We start from the raw sequence: 24,946 nt of genomic DNA, 5'->3' as shown, positions 1-24,946 counted from the left end.
ATGAGGAGGTGATGAGTAGGTATGGCCTTAAGAAGAGGAATGTGGAAGGTGGTGGTAGATTTTGCTAAAAGGATGGAAATGTCAGTGGCAAATACTTATTTTATAAAGAAGGAGGATCATAGAGTGATGTATTAGAGTGGAGGAAGTTGCACACAGGTGGATTATGTTCTATGCAGGAGATGCAACCTGAAGGAGATTGGAGACTGTAAGGTGTTGGAAGGGGACAGTGTGGCTAGACAGCATCAGATGGTGGTCTGCAGGATGATTTTGAAGGTGAAGAAGAAGAGGAGGAGAGTGAGGACTAAAAGAAGAATAAGATGGTGGAAACTGAAGGAGGAAGACTGTAATGTGAGATTCAGAAAAGAGGTCAGACATGGGCTCGGTGGTGGTGAGGAGGTGCTGGATGATTGGGCAACTACTGCAGAAGTGATAAGTGAGGCAGCTAGAAAGGTACTTGGTGTGACATCTGGAAATAGAAAGGAAGACAAAAAGACATGGTGGTAGAATGAGGAAGTGCAGGAAAGCATTAAGAAGAAAGAGGTTGGCAAAACAGAATGGGAATCGGAAGAGAGATGAGAAAAGTAGGCAGGAGTACAAGGAGATGCAGCAGCAGGTAAAGAGGGATGCGGCAAAAGCCAAGCTGGAGCTGTATGAGAAGTTGGACACTAAGAAAGGAGAAAAGGATTTGTACTGATTGGCCAGGCAGAGGGACTGAGCTGGGAAGGATGTGTTGTAAGTTAGAGCAATAAAGGATGAAAATTGAAATGTGTTGACTAGTGAGGAGAGTGTGTTGAGAAGATGGAGGGAGTAGTTTGTGCAGCTGATGAGCAAGGACAATGATAGAGAGAGAAGGTTGGGTGGTGTGAAGTTGGTGAAGCAGGAAGTGGATAGGATTAGTAAGGAGGAAGTGAGAGCAGCGATTAAGAGGATGAAGAGTGGAAGTCGGTTGGACCAGATGACATACCAGTAGAAGCATGGAGATGTTTAGGAGAGATGGCAGTGGAGTTTTTAACCAGGTTGTTTAACAAGATTTTGGAAGGTCAGAGGATGCCTAAGGAATGGAGAAGAAGTGTACTGGTACTGATCTTTAAGAATAAGGGAGATGTGCAGACCTGCAGTGACTACAGGGAAATAAAGTTGATCAGTCACACAATATAGTTATGGGAAAGAGTAGTGGAAGTCAGGAAGAAATGACCATTTGTGAGCAACAGTATGGTTTAATGCAGAGGAAGAGCACCACAGCATTATTTGCTTTAAGAATGTTGATGAAGAAGTATAGAGAAGGTCGGAAGGAGTTGCATTGTGTGTTTGTGGATTTAGAGAAAGCCTACAACAGGGTACCAAGAGAGGAGTTGTGGTATTGTATGAGGAAGTCAGGTGTGGCAGAGAAGTATGCGAGGGTGGTGCAGGACATGTATGAGGACAGTGTGACAGCAGTGAAGTGTGCAGTAGGAACAACAGACTGGTTCAAGGTGGAGGTTGGACTGCATCAAGGATCGGCTCTATGTCCTTTGAACTCTAATTCTGTGTAATTGTAATGCTATTGAGCACACATAGCCATTCTACAGGTGGTGCATTTTGCTGTTGAACTTAAATAATTTTTATCTGTATTTTTCTCCTTCTACAGAACATTATAATGATGGCGAAAGTGGTACTGGGTACTTAGCATGGAGAATCAAAACTATACAAAGAGGCTTAGCTAAAGAACGATGTGCATCATGTATGAAGGTACACAAAGAAATCTCATAATTTTTTGTTTTTTTATAAAGCTCATTCTGCCTTCTTTTACAGGAGTTCTGTTGCAAAGTTGCCTTTTTTAAGGATTATTTTTATTTATCATACTTAAAGCAGCGTTGAAGCTTTTAAAATGTTTTGTTGTTCATTAGGAAAAGGAACGTCAGCTTTTTGCAGAAGCGGGGTCTGGTGGACCAACTATAAGAGGCAATCAGAGCTTAATACAGAGACCATCTTGAGTGAGGATGAATGCAAGGAAGCAATTGCATTCATGAGCCATTCTTCTAATGAGGACGCCATCAAGAAGAAACTAAAACATTCGACTTTCACTGCAACATGGTTCTTGATCCCATGCAGTCAAGTGATATATTGACAGTCTTCCCACGATTCAAAGACATTAAAAGCTTGGTAAAGTGTTTATATTCATACTCACTTAACAATTTAACAATATAATAAAATGTACTGATGTCTAAATGTAAGTTTATTTAAAGCCTACATGGGTAATTATGATTGTCCGATACTTAGAAAAAATATATTGTCATTCTTCTCTGACATCTCCTCTTCCTAGATTGAGCAAAAATTTGTTGGAGACAAGTTTGGAGAAGTGTCAGACAAGCTACTGGAGAAATGGACCACTGCATTCAAGAGAAAAATGATTCAGCAGTGCAAAAAGCTTCCAAGCACCAGTGATTTGGAAGAACTACTACTAGCAGCTGAATATCCTACTGGTGACTCAGAATAGGGTGTTAATTTGGTTAAGTTGTAATATAAATATTAATAATATAAATATTATTGAACAAATTATCTAAGGAACACTAAGTTCACTTCCAGAACAGAAATTTACAGATAATGTACTCACCCCTTTTCAAGATGTTCATGTCTTTCTTTCTTCAGTTGTAACGAAATAGTGTTTTTGAGAAAAAAATTTCAGAATATTTGGCCATATAGTGGACTTCTATGCAGTTTAATGGCAGCTTCAAAGGGCTCTAAACGATCCCAGCCGAGGAAGAAGGGTCTTTTATCTAGCGAAACGATCTGTTATTTTCTTAAAGATTTGACAATTTATTTACTTTTTAACCTCTATGCTAGACAAGATGAGCATTTGAAGTCCACTATATGGCCAAAAATCAGAAATGTTTTTCTCGAAAAACAATTTCTTTATGACTGAAGAAAGAAAGACAAGAACATCTTGGATGACAAGGGGGTGAGTAACTTATCTGTAAATAATTTTGTTCTGGATGTGAACGTCTCCTTTAAGGGTAAAATATTTAGTCCCCATACATTTTTAATGTCCTTTATGTGTTTATACCGGTTGGTATAGTGACCTCTCGTCTATAATACTTCTGTTGCATCTTATCACACCTTCTGCCCAAGGCCAGAAAAGACCAGGAAAGGTGTCTGCCTGTCAAGCAGAGAAGCACCTTGTTGTCTTCAAGAATGTTTGTATGTTTGTCTGTTTGTTAGTTTTTTTCTGTTTTACATTTAACATATCGGTGATGGGTTTCTTTAATTTGCTTGGTTTTCTCAGAGTGGAAGAAACATTGAGGAGCATTTTCTAGAAATCACAGCTACTAGCTGTTGGATCTCAGAAGAATTACGTTACGTTACGTTTTTCTGCCCTCAGTGTTTTTTTTTTCTTTGTCAGGCTGAGTTACTTGGTTCAAAATTGCTTATTAGGCACTTCAGATTAGTTCATGGTTTGTTCCTGGAAAGAGTCTTCACCTTAAATGTGTAGAGGCAGGATGTAGTTCTGTGTCACATTGGATAACTTTGGCTTAAACAGTTTACTGCTGTTTCTGTGTTCTTGAGAAAGATCGCTTACAGTTTGTGTTTTCCGAAGATAACCCTGAGTTTGTACTAAGAACAACTGAGATGCATGCTCTGCACTGTAAAAGGTTATAAGATGACTCTACACTACCTCATTTTTCTGGCATCAAACGGGTGTGTTTGTTAAATACAATTTAAAGACAATTTTGCTGTGGATCAACATTTTAGGAGGTGTCGCTCAACTAGAGGTAAAACTTGTTCTGCAGTACATTCAGCATCATTTTTTGAGTGCTGATGATCTTGCTGGTAGAATACATGCTTTTGATTATGGTTACAATCAGCAGAGGAACCGTCCTTCAATGGTCAAATTGTTCGGTGGAAGCAATGATTTGGGTTTAACTGCCATTCAGTCATGGTGCTTTTTGCGCAACATGCCTCTGTTATTTAGTGATTTAGTGCACCAATAACACTGGTATCTTTTGCTTTTACTTCTACAGCTTGTTAACACCGTATTTTCACCAGCCCTAACTGAAGGGCTTTACCATTTATCTTAAACATTTAATAATTGAACCAGCCATTCAAAAAATTCTTTCCAGAAAGAAATCTGTTGCCAAAGCATCACATGATGATACATTATCCACAGTGTAAAAGAAAAATGCACATGTGGTTTATGTGTTACGAAGGTAAACACAAATTCTTTAAAACACAATTAAAAGCTTAAAAAAACATCACCGAAATGCACCAGAGTTGTATGGCAATGCACTGGGATTCTTTTAGTCTGTACAGATTGACTCTTGGTCCAGGGAAGATGGTGGAACTCAGGGGACTTAAAGGGGGCATTGACATGGCTTCCAAACTAGGAGTGGAAATATCAGAACTTGTCTATTCTGTAAAGTGGATCAAACATCATGGTACAGAGCATCACCCTGACTTTATTATCTGTACAGAAGTAGCATGTGAGATGCCAGCGTTTTTATAAGATCAAGGCTATTGCTGTGAAAGATGAAAATGTACTGTTATGTGGAACACTGATGGAAACACTGTTTTGATTACCATTACCATGCATTTACAGACTGCATCCAGACTGAGTTTTAAAGGTAGTGAATGTTAACGAGCTGTGTTATTTCAAACAATTTGATGTTCAAATGAAATATGGTGCACCAGATTCTGCACTGCATATAGTGCTTTATTGCCATTTTTTGAAGATGAGATGTTTTTTTGTGCATGTATTTAAGCATGACATTGTTTTAATAAATGTTTTAAATGGTAATTTGATTATGTTTTTTTGTTCTGTTTTATTCAATGTAAAAAAAAACAACCTCTAATTTGACTTTTGTAGCAGAGAAAATTAGTCAATCCACAGAGTGAAATATTGACACTTACTAGAGTTATTTGATCACCAAATGTGTTTTTTAAATTGTACTCACTGAGTGGGAAATTCTTTTTACTAATAAACATGTAAATAAACTCTACAGAAGTGAAATATTAACATTAGGTGGTGTTAATTTTCCCTTAGTGTTAAATTTCGCTAACACAAATCAGACTTAATGTCCCTTGGGGTTAAATTATGGTGACATATTTAATTTTCTTTAGTGTTAAATGGTAGTAACTCTATTCAGTGGTGAGCAGTGTTAAATATTTATACTCCTTTTATACTTTATACTACATATACTATGTCGAGAGTCATTTTATCTTCTCTGTGGGACCAAATACACTCAAAGAGTTATTTTAACACTGCATTTTACTGTCCTAAAAATAACTCAACATACAGCCATTATTGTCAAAATAACTGGCAACAAATGTAAGTGGTGTATTTAGGCATTAATTAGGATGCAGCTGCTTGCATATGCTCATTAACGTCATGTCCTCTCCATAAGTAGTGAGAGGTAATAGGAGTAACTATATGGACCACTCCTGAACAACTCACTACAATGCTGAAATTGGTATGAAAACAGTTGATTTGGATGGATACAAATCTTCTGTCTAGAGGAATGCTTCAAGACATTTTTCACAACTGTGGTTTAGACATTTTAAGCAGCATACATGTGGTGTGAGCTGTGGAGTCATGCTTGAAAGCACAAATCTGAATAGTGTATTTACAGTTGTAAAATGTTATTAACTTAATTACATGTACATTGTAATTATATGTTTTTATAGTAATTACTCGAACATGGATTTTTCCACATAATTTGAGATCAATAATAAACAATAAAAAAATCATATAACAAAGAAAAGCATCTAATCAATCATATGGTGATGTTCTCTAATAAAAAGAAGAAGTTAATGTTTAAGAAAGCAGTATCAGCACTTTATAGTAGTAAAACAGTAACACTCAGTAAGTAACCTCCCCACACACACACACGCACACTGTCTTCATATCCAAGGCATCACTCTCATTACTTCACTGATCCTGTGTCTTAACATAAGCTTGTTAAAGACACTTGTGATTTCTTTCACTGATCATAATCACTTTATTTATGTACCACATTGTTTTTCCTTTTAAAAAAATATTAATTATCTGCACAACCATTGCTTTTCCCAAACTGAACAATTCAGCAACTGATGCCATTCCACATCATGTAGTGTCATTAATGCCTGTGTCAAGCTATAATACAGTATATAGACTTTTGCTATTGCTATGATTTTATATGCAATGAATGTTTTTATAACCCTGGCCATTTCTACAAATATTAAATTTTAGGGGACCCAGTGTAAAGACTTAATAATTAATAGTTGTGTTAATAAAGTTTGAGCAGTGTGTACAAATGAAGAAGTGAGAAAGCTGAACAGACTGACGGACTCAATCATCCACAAACACATTTACAGAGTCCCAGCTTGCAATGTCATTAAAAAAAAAAAAAAACAGGCGTGGTTCTAAAATGAAAGTGAAAGTAGATAAACCAAAAAAGAGCTGAGACAAAGGAATTTTTTTTCAGCGTACTTTTATTGAGAAAATAAAAACGTTTACACGAGTAAGTAAAGTTGTATGAGATAAATTGTTATTTAAGTGTAATTCGTATAATGAAATTAAGCTTGTAACACTGAAGTAATAATAATAATTAACTGCTTTTCAGGAATGTTTTTGTGTGTGACTCTCCTGATTCTCTACAGAGTTATGGAATCACAATCAGGTATCAAAACACACTTTGTGTGTGTGTGTGTGTGTGTGTGTGTGTGTGTGTGTGTGTGTGTGTTTGTTTTAGTATGCTGTAGTGAATTTTGAGGCCGTTTTTATCTGTATTTGTATCAGACACGCTTCAAAACTACCAGTAGATTTTCTGAGCGCGGCTTTTAGACACTTGGTGGTAAAAACGGTAAACACAATTGAAGCGCGTAAATAAATGAGATAAATAAAACACCACAGTTCGATGTTTATAAATACACAATTTTTTTATAATTACGCTTTTTCATTTAAACATTTACAGTGCTATAAAGTACAACCCTAATATTCCAAACAGTTAGGTCGTGTAAATAAGAAACATGAAAAAATGAAAAGAAAAAAAAAATAGAATGCAATGATTTATAAAGCTAAAAGAAACAAAGAAAACTAGTTAAATTAACTAAATAAATTTAAACTGAGGTTTGAGATTTAAAGTGTTAATATTTATTAACTATATATATAAAATATAATTTATTCTCAATAAGATGAAGTAATGATGTAAGCAACGTTTGAGAAATGAACTACCAATAGTGAAAAAAAATTTAGATTTATACAACAACAACAATAAGTAGAAGAAGAAAAAGAAGAAGAGGAACATTAAATTATGTTTTAATCTCTTTAGACCAAATAGATTTTGACCATTTCTGGTAAATGTAACTTCTTTTAGACAAACAGTTTTGTAAAAGCTTCGAGTTCTTTGTTGTGATACTTGAAATTTTTAATTTGTTTAATTAGTTGTACATGATTTAGAAAGTCACATCTCTCTGTATAAAGCCACATAGAGAACAGTTAGCCAAAGAAGCAGAACTGTATGTAGATCTCGGAGCCTGGATTATATCAAGATACAGATTTGGAGAAGAACAGTTAAATATTTCTGCACTGTTAAACTCTTCTGTTTCTGTTAAACTGTTCCACTGAACTAAATAAACAGGGAAAATGCATTAGAATAGGCATGTCCATTAACCCAAAAATTCTAGTTAGGCTATTTGATACATATTTCTCTCTAACTTTTGTTAACCATGTATTCTGTACAGCATTTAATTATTGGGAAAAAGTAATCCTCCATCAATTTTATAGCTTTAATTTTCAGCACCTAACAATTTGTGTGGTCTTCATCAAATATGTAAAAAAAATATCCTCAGTTGACAAAAAAATGTCCATAAATAAATTCATGTGTAATAATGTGAAATTAAACAGGGAAAAAGTATTGAACACATGAAGAAAGGGAGTTGAAAAAAGGCATGGAAAGCCAAGACACCAGCTGAAATCTATCAGTAATTGGAAAGCAATCATGCCACTCAGTGCAAATTAATATCAGCTGGTTCAGTCCCAACTGATAGCCTGTATAAAGGAGTCCCATTAGACATTTTTTATGATAGTAAAAGCAAAGAGCTCTTTCAAGATCTTTGAAACCTTATAGTTTTTACATAGTTTTTAGATAGGATAGTGCCTAAATCACACCTGAGCAATGCGTGAAACAAGTTTCTCCATACAGGAGGCGTCTTGAAACCGTCATTACCAACAAAGGCTTTTGTATGAAGTGTTAAATACATCATGTTCAATATTTTTCCCTGTGTCATTTCACATTATTACACATAACTTCATTTATGGACATGTATGGTTTGATTTCTTTGTAGGTGTGAATTATAGTGTTTATAGTTTATAGATAGTGTTTTTCCCCGCAAAGTAAACCAATATTCTAAAAAGAGGTGGGGAAAACACCCAACCTCCGTAATCTTTAGGAGAGTAATTATCAGCCAGAAGTTTCTAATGAAATGCACAAGAATAATTTACCATCAAGAAGTATGACTACCACTACAAAAGCAGATTTTTTGGCAGTTGGTGCTCTAGGGAAATCAGGTGTGTATCTACATCATGCCAAAAAAGCCAATTTATTGCTGCTCATCAAACTGGGAATGGTTATTGGGGCATCTCCAAACACTTTTAAATTCTAACAACATTTCATAGCAAATGTAAATAATAGTGGTTAAGGGGTGTTGATTTTGGCTCAGCGAACTCAACGTTAGACCAAAGTGATGCCACCTTTTTTTATCAGCTTACTCAGGGATACTATGAGCTTAATGCAACAGGATATGTTTATGATGATGCCCTTTTTATGTTCTACAAAAATATTACATGATTTTGTTTGTAGTAATATGGGAAAAAAATGTACAATTACTATTTTTTTTTATTTATTTAAGTGTATTTTAAATGTTAGTGTATTAGTTAGTTATATTGAGATTATGAATTTATCCATTTATTATTTATTAATTTAATTGTACATTTGATCATAGATATTAAATGTTTTATGGGACATGTTGTGATGGGCATAATTAAGACAATAAGCACATTTTAAGCATTTAATGCGTTACAAAATTTTACATATACATATAATTAAGCAATAAGACAATATTCTTTTTGTCTTATTGCTACAAACTAAATTAAGAAAATAATTATTGCTTTCACATAAAAAAATACAATTAAAATTAAATAATATTTGTATTGTTTTAAACTGAATAAAAAAATATTGATATACAGTATGTTTCTTTTCTGAAACCACAGAACAATTACAGGTGGTTGGTTCAGCAGTTCCTCTTGTTGCTGTAGCTGGTGAAGATCTGGTTCTGCCCTGTTTTATCAAACCCAACACCAGTGCTGTGGACATGACAGTGGGGTGGATGAAACTGGAAAAAGGGGCTTCATTAGTGCATCTCTATAAGGATCATGAAGACAGAAATGAAAATCAGGCTCAGCTTTACAGAGGAAGAACATCACTGTTTGAAGAAGAGCTACAGAAAGGCAATGCTTCACTCAAACTCTCAGCTCTCAGAGTCTCTGATGCAGGAAAATATAAGTGTCTCATTGAGTACAAATCCTGGTATGATGACGTCACTGTTCATGTCACTGTAGAGGGTAAGAGCCACTTCTGCAATGCTTTATAAGCTTTATATGATTATTGTTGTCAAAAACAAACTCTTAAACTGTTGTGCATACATATGTAATTCTCTTTGTTGGGGTGCTCCCAAAAAGTCTCTGTCTCAAATACAACATGACATGACATTACATAACATAGAAAACATGCAAAAATATATAAAATATAAACCATCCAGCAAAAATAATACTGCATACATGTTATGAAACCCTTTTAAATCTGTAGCAAGATATGTATTTATATTGCATTTATTGAGTGGAATTTATAATGGTTGTTGACTAAATAAATCACAGGTTTTTAGCCCTGGTCTTGGGAAAGCCCATGTGCTACAGTACATAGTGTTAGTGTTTTTTCTGCTCTAACACACCTAAATGACTGTTAATTATTTGATTAAATTTAAATTTTGTATTACTGCTACATGCAGCTGCCTTGGCTTTTGTTCTGGTCTGGGTAAATGTCCATTTCTATATGACTGATTGTTTGATTGTGATGCATTGTTTCTTTACTGTGAATCATCCTTGAGCTCAGGAAAGGTGCCATGTAAATTACTAATTATTATTATAATTATTGTTTTATTATTATGATTAATATTATTATTATTATTATTATTATTATTATTATTATTATTATTAATATTATTAATATTATTAATATTATTATTATTAGTGTCTGCTAAATGCCGTAATTGTAAATGTAACATATGTTAAATGAGATAAATGTGCATTGAAATATTTTTTTATATTTCCTATTGTGTGATGGGGAAATAGCTAAATATGTGGATGATGTGACAATTCTCTCAATGCTGTCTGGCCTATTTCTAAAGTGAAGAAATCAGTAAAAATACACACTTTCTACCTAACTATAGCTGTTTTATCAACTTCTAACACTTATGACTTCTCATAGACTCTCTTATATTTGAGCTTAAATGGGAATTAAGAATTTTGTAATTTTGTAAAGAATTGAACCAAAAGATATTTGATCTTTCTCATCAGTTCTCAATAAATCAAAACTCAACGGATTTAAAACAGGTCCAGACTGTTGAAGGTGTATCTACAACACAGGATAAACAGCAAATTCTGTGGAGCTCTAAGTTTATTACACCTAATTAAATCCATAATTTGTATTATTTGATATTATTGAATATATTAAAAAATATATATATATTTAGAAGATTAACAACCTACAGGCCAACATTAAGGATAAAGGAAATAATCTGTTTGCTTGAAAATGCTATGACATTCAACTTAGTTTGTTATTTGATTTTCATTATTTTAAATAAAATTATAAGAAAATGATAATATAAAATTTATATAACACTGTTACCATTATTAACATACTGATTTGTATCAAAACAGTAATATATTATCATGTGGTGCAACAGAAAGCACTCAACCTCCACCATGATGCAACAACCATCTGTGTTTACGAGTTAAAAGAGTAAATGGTGAAAGATATTGGTCTTGGATATTGGTTTTCTCTGTTCAGCAGAAGAGATTAGTTTGAATGCAAAGTCTGTCTCAGATGCTGCTTTTGCCACATTTGCCAGTCTTTATGTACACATATAGTGTCACATCAATGTTATTTTTATAATGCCAAGAGGAATCTTTAAAATGACAATGATCAAAAAAATAATAACAATAACAATAATAATTTTCTGTTAGAAGTGACAGTTTAAACCAATTTCACTTAATAATATTTATTACATTATATCAAATGTCCTTTTTTTTCATGATTGTAGCTCAGGGAAGCCACCCGGTAATCACGATGGAGAGTTATGATAACTCAGGAGGGATTCATTTAGTGTGTGAGTCCAGAGGCTGGATCCCTGAACCTGAGGTTCTGTGGCTGGACAAAGAAGGAGCCACTCTGCCTACAGAAGACACACAAATCCACAGAGACACTGATGGATTCAGTGTGACACACCGCATCAATGTTTATGATTATAGTGACTCTAACAGATTTTATTGCAGACTTCAGCAAAAACATCACATGATGGAGACAGAGATCATCATTAATCGTAAGTGTTTATAATTAAAAACAGTTCGATTTAGTAAGGGGTGTAACGGTACACAAAATGTATGGTTCCGTATGTACCTTGGTGTTTAAGTCACGGTATGGTTATATTTTGGCACAGTTTTTTTTACGCAGTTTATTATTAACATTCGTGGTCATCAACAGTTTACACATTGAAAACAATTTTAAATAAAAATGCCTGCTTGGTTAAATAATATTTCATATTTTATAATATATATATATATATATATATATATATATATATATATATATATATATATATATATATATATATATATATATATATATAATTTAATTAATGCAATACATTTTTTCGTTAATTTAAGTATCCAATCTAATTGGCACAAATTAAATTGATTAAATTAAATAATGTAATTAAATTGTTTACATTTGTTAGACCTCATTTGGGTAATACAGATGCATATATAAGTGTGTGTGATTCTGTGTGTGTTTCACATTAATATATAATTTTCTAAAGATATGATCTAATTGACTGTTCTACTTATTTCTTCATTCTTTAACAAATGAAGGATTCCTTCCTTCCTTCATCCATTCACTCCCTCGATCTGCAGAATTTTCCAGATTCCAGATTCTTTCCTTTTAATAGAAATTCTTTAACTACGTTCTGCACATAAAAAAGGGATTGCTTTCAGTACACATGTAGATTTAGATTAATATTCTGCTGTAATCATCACTGTTGATGTGAATAAAATGTGCAAAGATAAATACACCATTTTGCATCAAAATGTATACATTTTAATGCATTGTATTATCTTTATTATTATATTTGTGATTGTAATGTAAAAGTGAGTTTAAAAGTTATCAAGTAAATCTTGAACAGATGCTTAAAAATATCTAACACTGTGAACTTTGTTTAATTTCAGGTAAAGTTTTTGATATTTGGAAGTGGATTGTCGGCATTTCAGTTTCCGCATGTCTTATTGCTGTCGGATTAATTATAACTGCAGTCCTCTGTTACAAGAAAGGTAATATTTAAATAATTCTTCTTCATAACATTCCTAACCCAAATTATACTACAGTTTATAAAATAGCTGTAGCCCACAGTTTACAAACTTTGGTCTTATTGATAGTTTTTCCTGTTCTAACATACTCACTTTAACTCAAAAAGAGCTGTAAATCAGCTAATTATCATGATTAACAGGGAATTCAATTAAACAAAATATAAAGAGAATATGGTCTTTAAAAGCAATAATCTGAAGGGTAAACACAAAACAATAGAACAATCCAGGATCATAGAGAAGATCCACAAATTAACCAGCTTGAATTCACAGAGAATTCCAAAGGCTTTAGAGCGCAGGGAGTGTGGCTACTGTTTATAAGAAGTCTGTTAGTAAATGAGCTACACCTTAAGCTCACTCTAATCAGTGACTATAACAGGTGAGGTAGTAAGTTGTGTATCTGGTCTAAGAGAAGCGTAGAACCACTGGGTAATAAAAAGGTGGGAAACAACAAATATGCAGATTTGAGCAGAGTTACAGCCTTGCAATGATATCAGCAATGATATCTCAATAAAATAAATATTTATATCATTAGCCACTGATTGGTAAATCTCCAAATATTCTCAAAGCACTCATGGATTGTTGTGTAATTCTTATACATTATAATGTTGATATGTGATATACAGTATAATGTGAGATTATTTTTGGTAGATTTTTTACAGTTTATAAAAGGATTGTAAGCAGTCTCAATTTTAGTTATAACTTTAATTGCCTCTGTAAAAGAAATACTGTGATATAAACAGGCATTATATAATACACTCTAGACATTATTGTTATATAAAAATAATGCATCCAGGGTTTGTTAATTTTGCATAACTACATGAAAAAAAAAACTGCATTTCTTATATTAACTAACATTAACATACATTTCTTTCTCAAAACACTTCATAACAATCTCTACATTAAATGACAAAGATTCAAGATGTGCTTCAGAGCATGGCCCCCCCTCCAGCGGACATCTCCCTCTATTTTCTCATGTAGGATCGTTATGAATGGGGGAGATCTGCCTCTCACGAGGCGTCAACGGCTGCAGTACGCTGCTCCGGCCATTCGGGTCCAGGAGGCCGGTCTGTTAGCACTGCCATGAGACGTGTTTCAGGGCACAGCCTCCCTCCAGCTTTTCGTTCCCTGTCTTTTCGCCCGAAAGATCATTGCGGATGGGAGAGATCCCCCGCCTCTCAGGAGGTATCATCGGCTGCAGAGCACCACTTCAGCCGCTCTGAGTGGGTCATAGGCCAGCCCTGAGGGGTTAGTTCCCCTGGGGAACTTTCTGACAGCTTGGGAGGGGCTGCCAGAGGTCTCTCGGTGGGTCCTGTGTACTGTAGAGAAGGGCTACGTGATTCAGTTTGCGTCTTCTCCTCCCCTGTTTAACAGGATGTGTCTCACCCTGGTGGGACCCGAGCAGGCTCTGGTCCTGGATCAGGAGGTGTGCACTCAACTGGGGAAGCAGGCCATCAAGGTGGTTCCCCCCTTGGATCGAGAGTCAGGCTACTACAGCCCATACTTCATTGTTCCAAAGAAGGATGGCGGGCTTCTTGAACCGCTCACTTATGAGGCTCAGGTTTAGGATGCTTCCTGAGGTCATGTCTCAGATCAGGTCCAAGGACTGGTTTGTCCCGTTAGATATGAAGGACACATATTTCCACATAGCTATCCTTCCTGCACACAGGAGGTTCCTGAGGTTTGCTTTCGTGGGTGAAGCTTACCAATATCGGGTCCTCCCGTTTGGCCTAGCACTCTCACCCCATACCTTTACAAAATGCATGACCCCGCTACGGCTCCAGGGCATACGCATTTTGAACTATATCGACGATTGGTTGATATATGACACTTTATTATCACCTAAATAAAGAAAATGTTGTTATGCGTGTATGTGCGGGGGTGTTTGAGGCCACCGGCTTGCTCATCAGAGACAAACGTACACTTATAAAGAACATCTTATTCATTCTTTATCACCACATTATCTGTGTAAATCTGCTTTGAGACAATGGTAATTGTTTAAAGTGCTATACAAATAATAAAATGAATTGAATTGAATTTGAGCATGGGTTATCTGCTAAAATGTACTGGTGCCTGACGCTGGGTGTGAAATGCTTTCCCATTGGAATGTCTTTGAAGTTAGGTGGGGAGACCGGAGATATCTGTTTAGCAGATCTTGTAGCAGACGCTACAACTCACAGAGCAGTTTTGAAACTATTTTTATAACACGCCAACAGATGGGCGCACAAGGCTGCATGCACAGTCACAGGGAGCACCGACCTTCATAAGTCAGAGTGCCATAAATCAGTGTGCCATAAGTTCTGCATATATCGAGAGCTGTGCAGCCAGTCTTAGCCCTCCTCCTGAAGATAAAGATCCAGCTCAATAATAGTAATAGTGTGTAAACATCGATAAATAAAGTACTTTCTTGTAAACAGAGCTAGTCTCTAAACTTTTTGATTACACCTTATATTATATTATATTATTCTTGATGTCACCCAAATGAGGATGGGTTCCCCTTTTGAGTCTGGTTCCTCTCAAGGTTTCTTCCTCATAACATCTAAGGGAGTTTTTCCTTGCCACAGTCGCCATGGCTTGCTCATCAGGGACAAATTCACACCATTCACCTTAACTGTTGATTTGTGTAAAGCTGCTTTGAGACAATGTCTGTTATGAAAAGCGCTATACAAATAAACCTGACTTGACTTGACTTGATATTACTCACTAAAGAGGACCAAACTGCCTCTGGAAGCAACATCTGCAAGAACTGTGTGTCAGAGGTTCATGAATGTACACAAGAAATAAAATGAAGCAGAAATTTGTTACATTTGTAAATTTGTTTTACTCACAGTATAAAAAACAACAACAGTGTATTAAACAGTTTCCTACAGGTATGTTTAGTCTCTAATATAAACTGTTTTTTCTTTGTAGAGATGCAGAGACAGAGAGTGGAAGACGGTAATTAAATATGTGTTCATCATTTTGTATTTTTTTATTTGTGAGCTGTGACTAGAGAAAATAGACACTATTTGGGACAATTGCACATATCTCTCTGAACTTCACAATTTTACATTAATACTAAAACACTTTACATGTGTTTAAAGTGCACAGCCTCATATTACTTATAATAATGGGAATTTCTATTCCTGTGAGATATTTCTATGAGTTCCTTTCTTAAGCTATCAGACATCTCAATACGCAGACACTGGACAAATATAATATCTGAGCACTTTTCACCAGACTAGAACTGTGTCCTTGTTGGTACTGCACTGTTCTTTCCTATGTGCTTGTTTATATGGTCTTAGTTAGTATTTCTCCTGTAGTTCTGTGTCTGTAGTATTAGGTAGCATTTGTATGTAATGTATCTAATTAACAGTTTTTCAGCTGTTAGTTCCAGTTAATTCATTTGTTTAGAGAAAACATTCTAGAAGAACTGATATTCAGTACAACAGCACTTTTTATCACTCGCTTGTCTGTGTTTTGGTACATAAATTACATCGATAGTTTGTTACATTGGAACTGTTACTTACTATCAATAAGTCTGCACATTACCATGGAGACACGCTTTGCTTGTTTCAGCTGTGGTATCTTAATAAACTATTGAAAATGCAAATATGAACAAAATATTGGTTTAAATGGAAAATATAAAGCCAACCTAACCAAAACAATTTTATGTTTTACCATCAGAGCTTAAAAAGAGAAGAGATACGCAGGTGAGCATACATTTTTGTGCCTTAAAATAATACTGAATATTTAAGTTGACTCTTATCAAAAAATATCACTCTAATAAAATACATTTACATTACATTTGCGGCATTTGGCAGACGCCCTTATCCAGAGCGACTTACAACTGAGCAGGGGATGGTTTTAGGGCTTTGCTCAAGGGCCCGGCAGTGGCAGCTTGGTGGTGGTGGGATTTGAACCTGTGATCTTCTGATCCAAAGCCCAATGCCTTAACCACTGAGCTACCACCTCCCTGATTATAAAAAATATTGATAATAAAGATAACTGTGAGCTTGTTAGACTGTACAGGCTCCTGTTGTACTGTAGCTTTGACCCCATAATAATAACATTATTGAAAGAACACATAACTTTTTATCTCTTATTTTCTAAAGTTTTCAGAATGACAGTAAATACACATAAAATACTGATATTAATAATCATCTTTACATATAACATTAGCTCTTATATACCCTACATGTCCAAAACTATGTGGACACTCCTCCCTAACGACTAAGTTCAGGTGTTTCAGCAGCACTAATTACTAACAGACTGATAATATCACACATCTGTACAATCTCCATCTATAAACACTGCAGTAGGACACATCATAAAGAGCTCTGTGACGCATGGCTTTGTCATAGTGTGTTATCTTTGCCCCATGCCAGATTTTTAAATATCTTCCATGATGGTTCTGCCTCAGTCCACTGTAAAGACACATTAACCTTAGTGATCACAAATGTGACTTAAACTCATAACAGTTATTTCATTTTATCCTGTGATATATGACTAGAACAGTTAGCTAATTCTGCTAATAGCTAATAGACATACATGCCAGACAATATATATTTATATAAATTCAATAATTAATTCAAAAAAAAAAGTATGTACTGTAGTAGATTGTGTGTTCTAGGCTACAAGTACAACAGCTCAGGCACAAAGTGATATACCATGTAAACTGAGCCACTGATTGTTGAAGAATATAGTGTGTAAAAAACTGCTGAAGCAACATTAGCATAAAAACTGTGCATCAGAGGTTCATGAATGTACACAATGTACACAAGGCTAAAATTACTGTATTTAATGCCACCTCCACATTAATGCTAAAGTTTTTGGAATGCAATTTTCAACAAATCATATAGAGTTTTTTTACTTTTGCAAATATACAGTACATAAAATTATATACATGAAATCATAATTGTGTTAAACATTACAAGTTTCTATATATAATAAAGTAGAAATATAAAATGTAAATTTTACAATTGTTCGTTTTACTCATACAATGAAAATAACAAAATATGTTTCCTTTATATTCATTTAGTCTTTAATATAAACTGTTTTCTCGTTTTAGAGCTGCAGAGACAGAGAGTGGAAGATGGTAATTACATCTGAGTTCAGGATTGTTGGGAGGGGGGTTTAGTTATTTGATTTATTTTTGGTTCTTTTTTCGTACTTTGGGTGTGTGCTGTATATATTTTTACAATTTTTGTAATAATGTTTCTTGTGTTTCTCAAATGTAATTTTATTTGTTAAATATGTGAAAAATGTTGCTTCACAGAGTTTATAAAGAAGAAGAAGTTTGCAGGTGAGAACAACATTTTTATTTCTACTATACAGGGCTCCAACAAAAAATCAATTGAAGAAACCATTGGCTCCTATGAGAAAAACAACAGATGCCAAATTATATCTTTAAGTGCTACACAAGTCTACTTGACTTTCAGTCATCCAGCTGTGTACATCTGCCATCTTTTTACAGCATGGCCTGGGGAATGGAGTGATCTTGTAGGCGGTGTTGAATTTAATTTTTTATCTCTTTCGACACGCACTCTGTGTGCACAAGACACTGCGAGCACTAACTGTGTTTTCTGTGGCGCGCTTTTCACCATTATGTGATCACAACCATTTTCATGCTTTTGACTATCGGTGTGTTTTCTTACTGTCTCTTTTTAAATTACAGTGGAACCTCGGGTTACGAACGCCCCGGCATATGTATAATTCAGGTTACGAATCGCAGTTCATCAAAATTTTTGCCCCTGGTTACGAACAATATATCGGGATACGAACGTCACACACCAAAAAATCGCGGGCAAGTTGGTTGTTTTTGCTCTATCCACGCAGCTCTTCACATCAGTTAGTGTCCTGTGTCCCTAGCGAGAGCATCGTGTTACTTATCCGCTTGAACTTTTCCCGGCGGCAGCGTAACAACTCGTTAGTTGATGCTCGTGGAATGATGAGATGGACAACATTAGCCGATGCATAACCACTTTACTTGTTTTTATGAAGATAGATTAGCAGGGTTACAGTCTTTTCTGAAGTACAATACCCATAATGAATTTCACTCTGGACTTCAATACCAACTGATAGTAGCCTTAAAGAAACAGCTCTCATTTTCCCTCTAATGCAACAATTGTCTCAGCGTTCGTGTTAATAACACTGTCTTTAATATTCTATAATATAATATATAATAATATATAAATAATATAATATAATAAGATTCTCCTTCCAAACAATAACTCTCCCTCCTCCCCCTTCTACGAACGTCGTCTCCTGCAGCGAGTCTTCTCAAAGGGAAAGTACCCGGTAAAGATGTTTTCCTCTTTTGTATGTTTTTATGTGGTATGATTTTAATATAACATGTTAAAAGTAAATAATATTAGTGAATATTGGCTTTATTTTTATTTAAGTAATATTTTTGGTTGTCCAGAACGAATTACCGAAGTTTCTGTTCATTATTATGGGGAAATTTGTATCGGGATACGAACTTTTCAGGTTACGAATAAAGTACCGGAACGAATTAAATTCGTAACCCGAGGTTCCACTGTATTTGTTCCGGTAATGAAATCAGTTTCCCTCACGATTTCTCTGCCTGCTTTAGAGCAGAAGTCGGAAAACATGTTCTGCATCTTGTGATCATACCTCAACCATGAAAACTCTTGAATCCAAGAAGTTTTTCAAAATGTCTTTTGGCACTTTCATTTATGTTTTCACTGACTGACATAGAAAGATGGTCCCCAGTGTCTCTGTCGTTCTGCCTCTCTCCAACACTGGCACATCTGCAGCCTGCTGTTTTACTACAGCTGTGTCCTCAGTGGAAGAGTTGTTCAGAGACAGAGACTGTTTGAAAAGGTCTGACATTTTTAGTTTCGACATGTTTTTTCTGAAGCGGAAAGGTGAGTTTTGCTTTAACTGTCCGGTATTTTGGCACTTTAACTCAAGCGTAGGCGGCGCCTGCATCTCCATTTATTACGTCAACAAATGATGTGACAGTCCATTTCTCACAGAACACACACATAAAAAGTCATAACATGTCATAATAAGTACATGGTCGCAGATGGTGGCAATCTAGGCAAAAATATTAATCACAATTTAACTTTTAGTCGCACTCTGAAACCCTGATATACAGTATATATATATATATATATATATATATATATATATATATATATACATTAGAGATGCACCGAATAATCGGCCACCGAAAATTTTGTTGTGATGACGCAAACAGAAACTGCGGCCTGCACGTGCTTGTCGGTGCGGATGTATTTTAGTATATCTGAGAAAGACCCACGGATAGCAGTTTGCAAAACATGTAATGCCGAAATATTAAGATGAGGTGCGTCTGCAAAGACTTTCTCCACTTCGGGTTTAATTTATCACCTGAAATCCAAACATCCCGATCGCTATGCTGAATATGAGAGAAACGCGGCACAGAAAAGCAAAACCCCTCCGAGCACGTGCACTCCGTCTGTGGCGGACGTTTTTGGAAAGGCAGGAAGTTTCCCAGTGATCTTCAAGCAGTTGCACTTGTTCTGAATGCACTTTGTTTTTATGAAAGAACATGTTTAATTATACAACCTTTCAGCAGGCCAGAGGGCCTGTACATTATTATTTAATATACACATGAGTGCATTTAAGTTAAATATTTAAGTTTGAATTTTAATTAATTTTATCCTGTGCATTGTTGCTATGTGCTATAAATAAATATTTTAATAATTTGTAATTGATTTATTCTTTGAAACAAAAATTGAAATGCCTTGATTTTAGTAAGTTTAGTACACAGTCATAGCCATAAATGCAATGGTAATAATAATTGGCATAATTTCTTTCGGTGTTTCGGCCTTGCTTTCCTCTTTTTCGGTTTCGGCCAAGAATTTTTATTTCGGGTGCATCCCTTATATATATATATATATAGAGAGAGAGAGAGAGAGAGAGAGAGAGAGAGAGAGACACACAGAGAGTCATAAAAGTGTAAGACAGTGAAAGAAACATGTAAAATTTAGAAGAAATAATAGACTGGTAAAAAGACAGGATGTAAGGAGACTAGAAAGTAAAACACTGCATAACTCTTTAATTGTATATGAGCTGGTGTAAATTATGTATAAAATCTACATAATTAAAATGTATGTTAAATTTAATTCACAATTACCAAAACAAGCCAGCGTCACTCTTTTACATTTGTTAATCAGTTATGAGGCAAGTGATTTCAAATAACTGAACTCAAAGTGCATAACAAAATGTTCAGATCAGTAAAACTCTTTCCAGTATAGTGTCATTCAGCACTTTAGTTCCAGTTCACTATGAGCTCAAGTGCTTTCAATCCTCACTGAGGAACAGGAAATGGCATCATATCTTTATAAGCAACAGGAAAAATACCATGAAATGAGACAAAACTAATAGAGAGGAAACAAGAAGAGATGAAGCAGGTTGAGATGCTACTAATGATAAGTACAGGAGATTTAGAGACCCACACTGTGATGAAACACTGAGATGTTGTGTGAATAAATAATCCAGCACTCTTGCAAAAAAAAACACAAAAAAAAACCTAATGATCATTTTTCCAAAAAAATGAACAGACATGCACCTGCACAAAAAAGTGAAATCTCTGTGTATAAATGCGAACAACAAAATCAGAGCAGCTGAAATCCTTCAAAATCTACTGAAATGTTCAAAAGCACAAAATCTTCTGTATATTCGAAACTAACAGCACTGAACTTGACTGAATGTCACTTCCATGTTATTAAAAGTCTCTATTGACTTAACCAGAAATATACAGTTATTAATAATCAACTACACAATCTGTAAAAACTCTGCAGCCCAAAAAAAAGGAAAAACTCAGAAAAATGTTCAATAACTGCAATTGGGTGAGAAATGAAAACGCTCTGAGACACTTCCAGTTTTATCTCCTTTTTGTTCTCCGCCTGTTTCTATCACCAGACACCATTTTTCCTGATGCCCCTGAACACAAACTGTGTCTCCAGAGTTCCAGCACAACAGATGAACCAAAATCACCATCCAACAACAAAAAGACACTCATTAAGCGTGTTCTCGTCCTTATTATACTCCAATTTACACCCAAACTCGTTATTGTTAAAAAAATAAAGTAAAAAATAACAACAGTCTCTGTGCTACACTCACATGCATGTCTTTACTCTGCACCAAAATCTAATCACCTTCCCAAAATAAAAGTCCTTCAGCTAAATGCATGTGTACTGATCGTAGTTCTGCAGTGTGGATTTGATTATCTGCACTGTTTAACCCCAAACACTTCCACATTTTATTCATTCATTTAAACAATAAGTTATTAATTTAAAATATTCAGTATTTTAATAGTTAAAGCACAGAGAGAATTATTTTTATTGCATTGCAGCAATAACCACCACCTATTTGTTTCACAATAAAAGACCTGATGCTAAATTAAATAAAATACAATACTGACAAAAATAATATGAATAAAATAATAATAAATAATAATAATAATTAACTGGTGTAACAACATATATCTGCTACACATGTGAAAATATATCCATTACACATTAACCGTGATCCATAAACAGTGCAGTAAAACTCTTACAGAGACGAGTTACTTCACACATGAGGTGAAAACAAAGGGGTAATTATACACACACACACACACACACACACACACACACTAATGAATCTGGAAGTAGGAACAGCTGTGAAAACTCACAGAAAAGACAGAAGTGGAGACACACAGGACATGAGCACTGCACTGCAAAAGTCCCATTTCAGAAAGAAAATAGTTTCTATTTCTCATCTCTGACAGTCTCCTACAATAAACTCTACACCTTTTTCTCTTTTTACTAAAAACTTTCATTATTGAATCTTCTACAAATCCTCTTATAAATATTAATGAATTTGTTCCACTGGATGATGATTTAATGTTTTTTACCTGCAAACTCACATCACACACTGTGTGTTTCTCTCAGTGGATGTGATTCTGGATCCTGATACTGCACATCCATATCTCATCCTGTCTGCTGATGGAAAACAAGTGACAGATGGAGACGAGTGGCAGAATCTTCCTGATACACCACAGAGGTTTACTTATTATATTAATGTTGTGGGAAAGCAGAGTTTCTCCTCAGGGAGATTTTATTATGAGGTGCAGGTCAGAGGGAAAACTAAGTGGGAATTAGGAGTTGTGAGAGAAAACATTAACAGGAAGGGGAAGATTATACTGAGACCTGAGGATGGATTTTGGACTGTTTGGCTGAGGAATGAGAATCAGTATAAAGCTCTTGCTGGTCCCTCTGTCCCCCTCACACTGAGAGAGAAGGTGGAGAAGGTGGGAGTGTTTGTGGATTATGAGGAGGGTCTGGTCTCCTTTTATGATGTGAACTCCAGATCTCTTATCTACTCTTTTACTGGTCAGACTTTCACTGAGAAACTCTATCCATTCTTCAGTCCTTGTGATAATGATGGAGGTAAAAATTCAGCACCACTGATCATCTCTCCTGTATTTAATACTGAATAAATTTTCACCTCACAGTTTTAATCATCTATTAAATGTGGAGAATAAAAATATTTTTTATTTTGAGAAAGTTTTAAAGATTTGTACAGGTTATTTTATTTTTACTTTTTTGAATAAACAAATGATTGTAATCCAACAGTCTGTATTTTTCATGTTATTATTGTGTAAATTTGTCATTAAAAACCAAATATTAATAAAGATTATTTTCAGTTCAGTAAAAGGGGAGACATTTAATAGCAGGAGACACAAAACGGTACAACGCGCTCCAGGCTCGATTAGCTTTGCCTGGTCCTGAGTAACCCGGATATGAATCTTCAGTCATTTCCGTGTTAAATTTTGCAGCTTGAATTTGATTCTGTTTGAATGTGAGACTGAAACTAACCTGAATAAATGTTACTGAAAATCTGAACCCTGAATTATTCCCTCTCTATTTATAAACACTAAAAATATATTTTAATACACAAAGATAATACAAATAACTTGATAAACAAATGATTAATACTTTTTGTCTCTTTAAGTATAAATGTAATAATTCTGATAAAAGTTTTTTTTATTTTACTGAAATATTTTCCACATTTTACTTCCACAGTTAAACCCAAAGTTAAAATCAGGATGTACATGAAAGAAATTTCAATAAAATATACAATATTATTACAGAATTAATCCTGAACAGCACTCAGTATAATTATAAAGAGTAAAGTGTAAATGATTCTGGGTGAATTCTCTCTTTAATAAATGAGGGAGTGTTTTAGGTTTATATTTTAACTTCACTTCATTACAACATGCAGCTCAATGAATCTCCTTAAAGACGTCATTTCCCAGCATGCATCTGTAGGAAGGGGCGTGGCTTATCAACCGATAAACCCCAATTCTTTTTACATTTTTTTTACATTCATATTATAATGAAATATCGTAAATATAATACTGAACATTTTTTTAATAAAAACAAAAATATAAAAAGAGGGAATACGTACATGGTTACATCTGAAAGGAGAAATTTAGATATTTGAGTTTATTCACAGTTCTTATTGCTTTCTGGCTTGAAAATTTTTGTAAAGATTCAAAATAAAATTTTAGTTCTTGAATTGAGAGAAATTGAGCCTCGTTTCTGAACATTTATATTTGTGTATATAGAACTTACCTAATAATATTAACAAATTTAGCATAAAAAATTTCACTCTTATTCGTATTTTAGCCAAGTAAAAAACAATATATTTGTTCTTAATTTTAGAACAAGTCAACATAGTAAATAAACATTTAACCTCAACCCAAAAAAACATAACATATATATATTCAAAAGAAATTTGATGTATAACAGTCTCAGCCTCCATTCACAAAAAACACAGAATTCAGGAAGATCAGTTTTGTATTTCTTTAGGAACTGGTTAGTTGGATAAATTTATCATTTTAAAGCATATTTTACCCACTTTATTAGTGACACAATATTTGTTATTATAAGTCAAAATCAATTTCCAGTTTATATTCTCAAAATTATTATTCCAGAAATATTTATAACGAAATGTTGCGGGACAATGAATCAACCATTTAAAAAAAGTATTATTACATGTTCTATCTGTAATATCAATACTGTTTAATAAGATCTCTTTAAAAAAAAAGATTGTTTAGATTCACTAAAACCCTGCAAAGGCCTCACAAAACCTGCTGGAACTGCATCAACTACAATACTATATACATGAGGTCAAGTGTCAAATCAAGTCAGGTGGCTTTTTATTGTTATTTATGACTGTATATAAGTATCCAGTATAAAAAAAGCCAGTCTATGAGAATACGATAACAGAATGGGTAGTTTATTGACTTCAAAATTACAT

At 34.5% G+C, this 24,946-nt stretch overlaps 2 protein-coding genes and 1 long non-coding RNA gene across 3 annotated transcripts in view; all 3 read left to right on the top strand.

The window, feature by feature from the left end:
* The window catches only part of LOC124387054, a 5,498-nt gene extending 642 nt beyond the window's left edge, over positions 1–4,856 (top strand). The window contains exons 2-4 of the long non-coding RNA XR_006926076.1: positions 1,628–1,728; positions 1,887–2,142; positions 2,303–4,856. This is a non-coding gene — a long non-coding RNA (uncharacterized LOC124387054). The remainder of the gene's footprint in view (positions 1–1,627; positions 1,729–1,886; positions 2,143–2,302) is intronic.
* Positions 1–24,946, top strand: part of LOC124387014 (golgin subfamily A member 6-like protein 7) — a 162,810-nt gene that overhangs the window by 3,031 nt on the left and 134,833 nt on the right. The window lies entirely within an intron of this gene.
* LOC124387038 (butyrophilin subfamily 1 member A1-like) lies at positions 6,368–22,708 on the top strand. Its single transcript, XM_046851137.1, has 10 exons — positions 6,368–6,473; positions 6,576–6,632; positions 9,224–9,574; positions 11,332–11,610; positions 12,512–12,613; positions 15,557–15,583; positions 16,313–16,338; positions 17,697–17,723; positions 17,904–17,930; positions 22,573–22,708. Exons 2-9 carry the CDS (start codon positions 6,578–6,580, stop codon positions 17,910–17,912), a joined length of 876 nt encoding a protein of 291 aa, XP_046707093.1. The 5' UTR covers positions 6,368–6,473; positions 6,576–6,577; the 3' UTR covers positions 17,913–17,930; positions 22,573–22,708.

This window comes from Silurus meridionalis, chromosome 6 (genome assembly GCF_014805685.1).
Source record: "Silurus meridionalis isolate SWU-2019-XX chromosome 6, ASM1480568v1, whole genome shotgun sequence".
NCBI classification, from domain to species: domain Eukaryota; kingdom Metazoa; phylum Chordata; class Actinopteri; order Siluriformes; family Siluridae; genus Silurus; species Silurus meridionalis.
This window is presented reverse-complemented; position numbering and strand designations above follow the sequence as displayed.

Bases quoted from the DNA above. Each gene is read 5' to 3' on its own strand.
- LOC124387038 (XM_046851137.1), top strand. From the start codon at position 6,578: ATGTTTTTGTGTGTGACTCTCCTGATTCTCTACAGAGTTATGGAATCA. The intron at 9,575-11,331 runs GTAAGAGCCACT...TCATGATTGTAG, and splicing joins TGTTCATGTCACTGTAGAGG to CTCAGGGAAGCCACCCGGTA. The intron at 12,614-15,556 runs GTAATATTTAAA...TTTTCTTTGTAG, and splicing joins AGTCCTCTGTTACAAGAAAG to AGATGCAGAGACAGAGAGTG.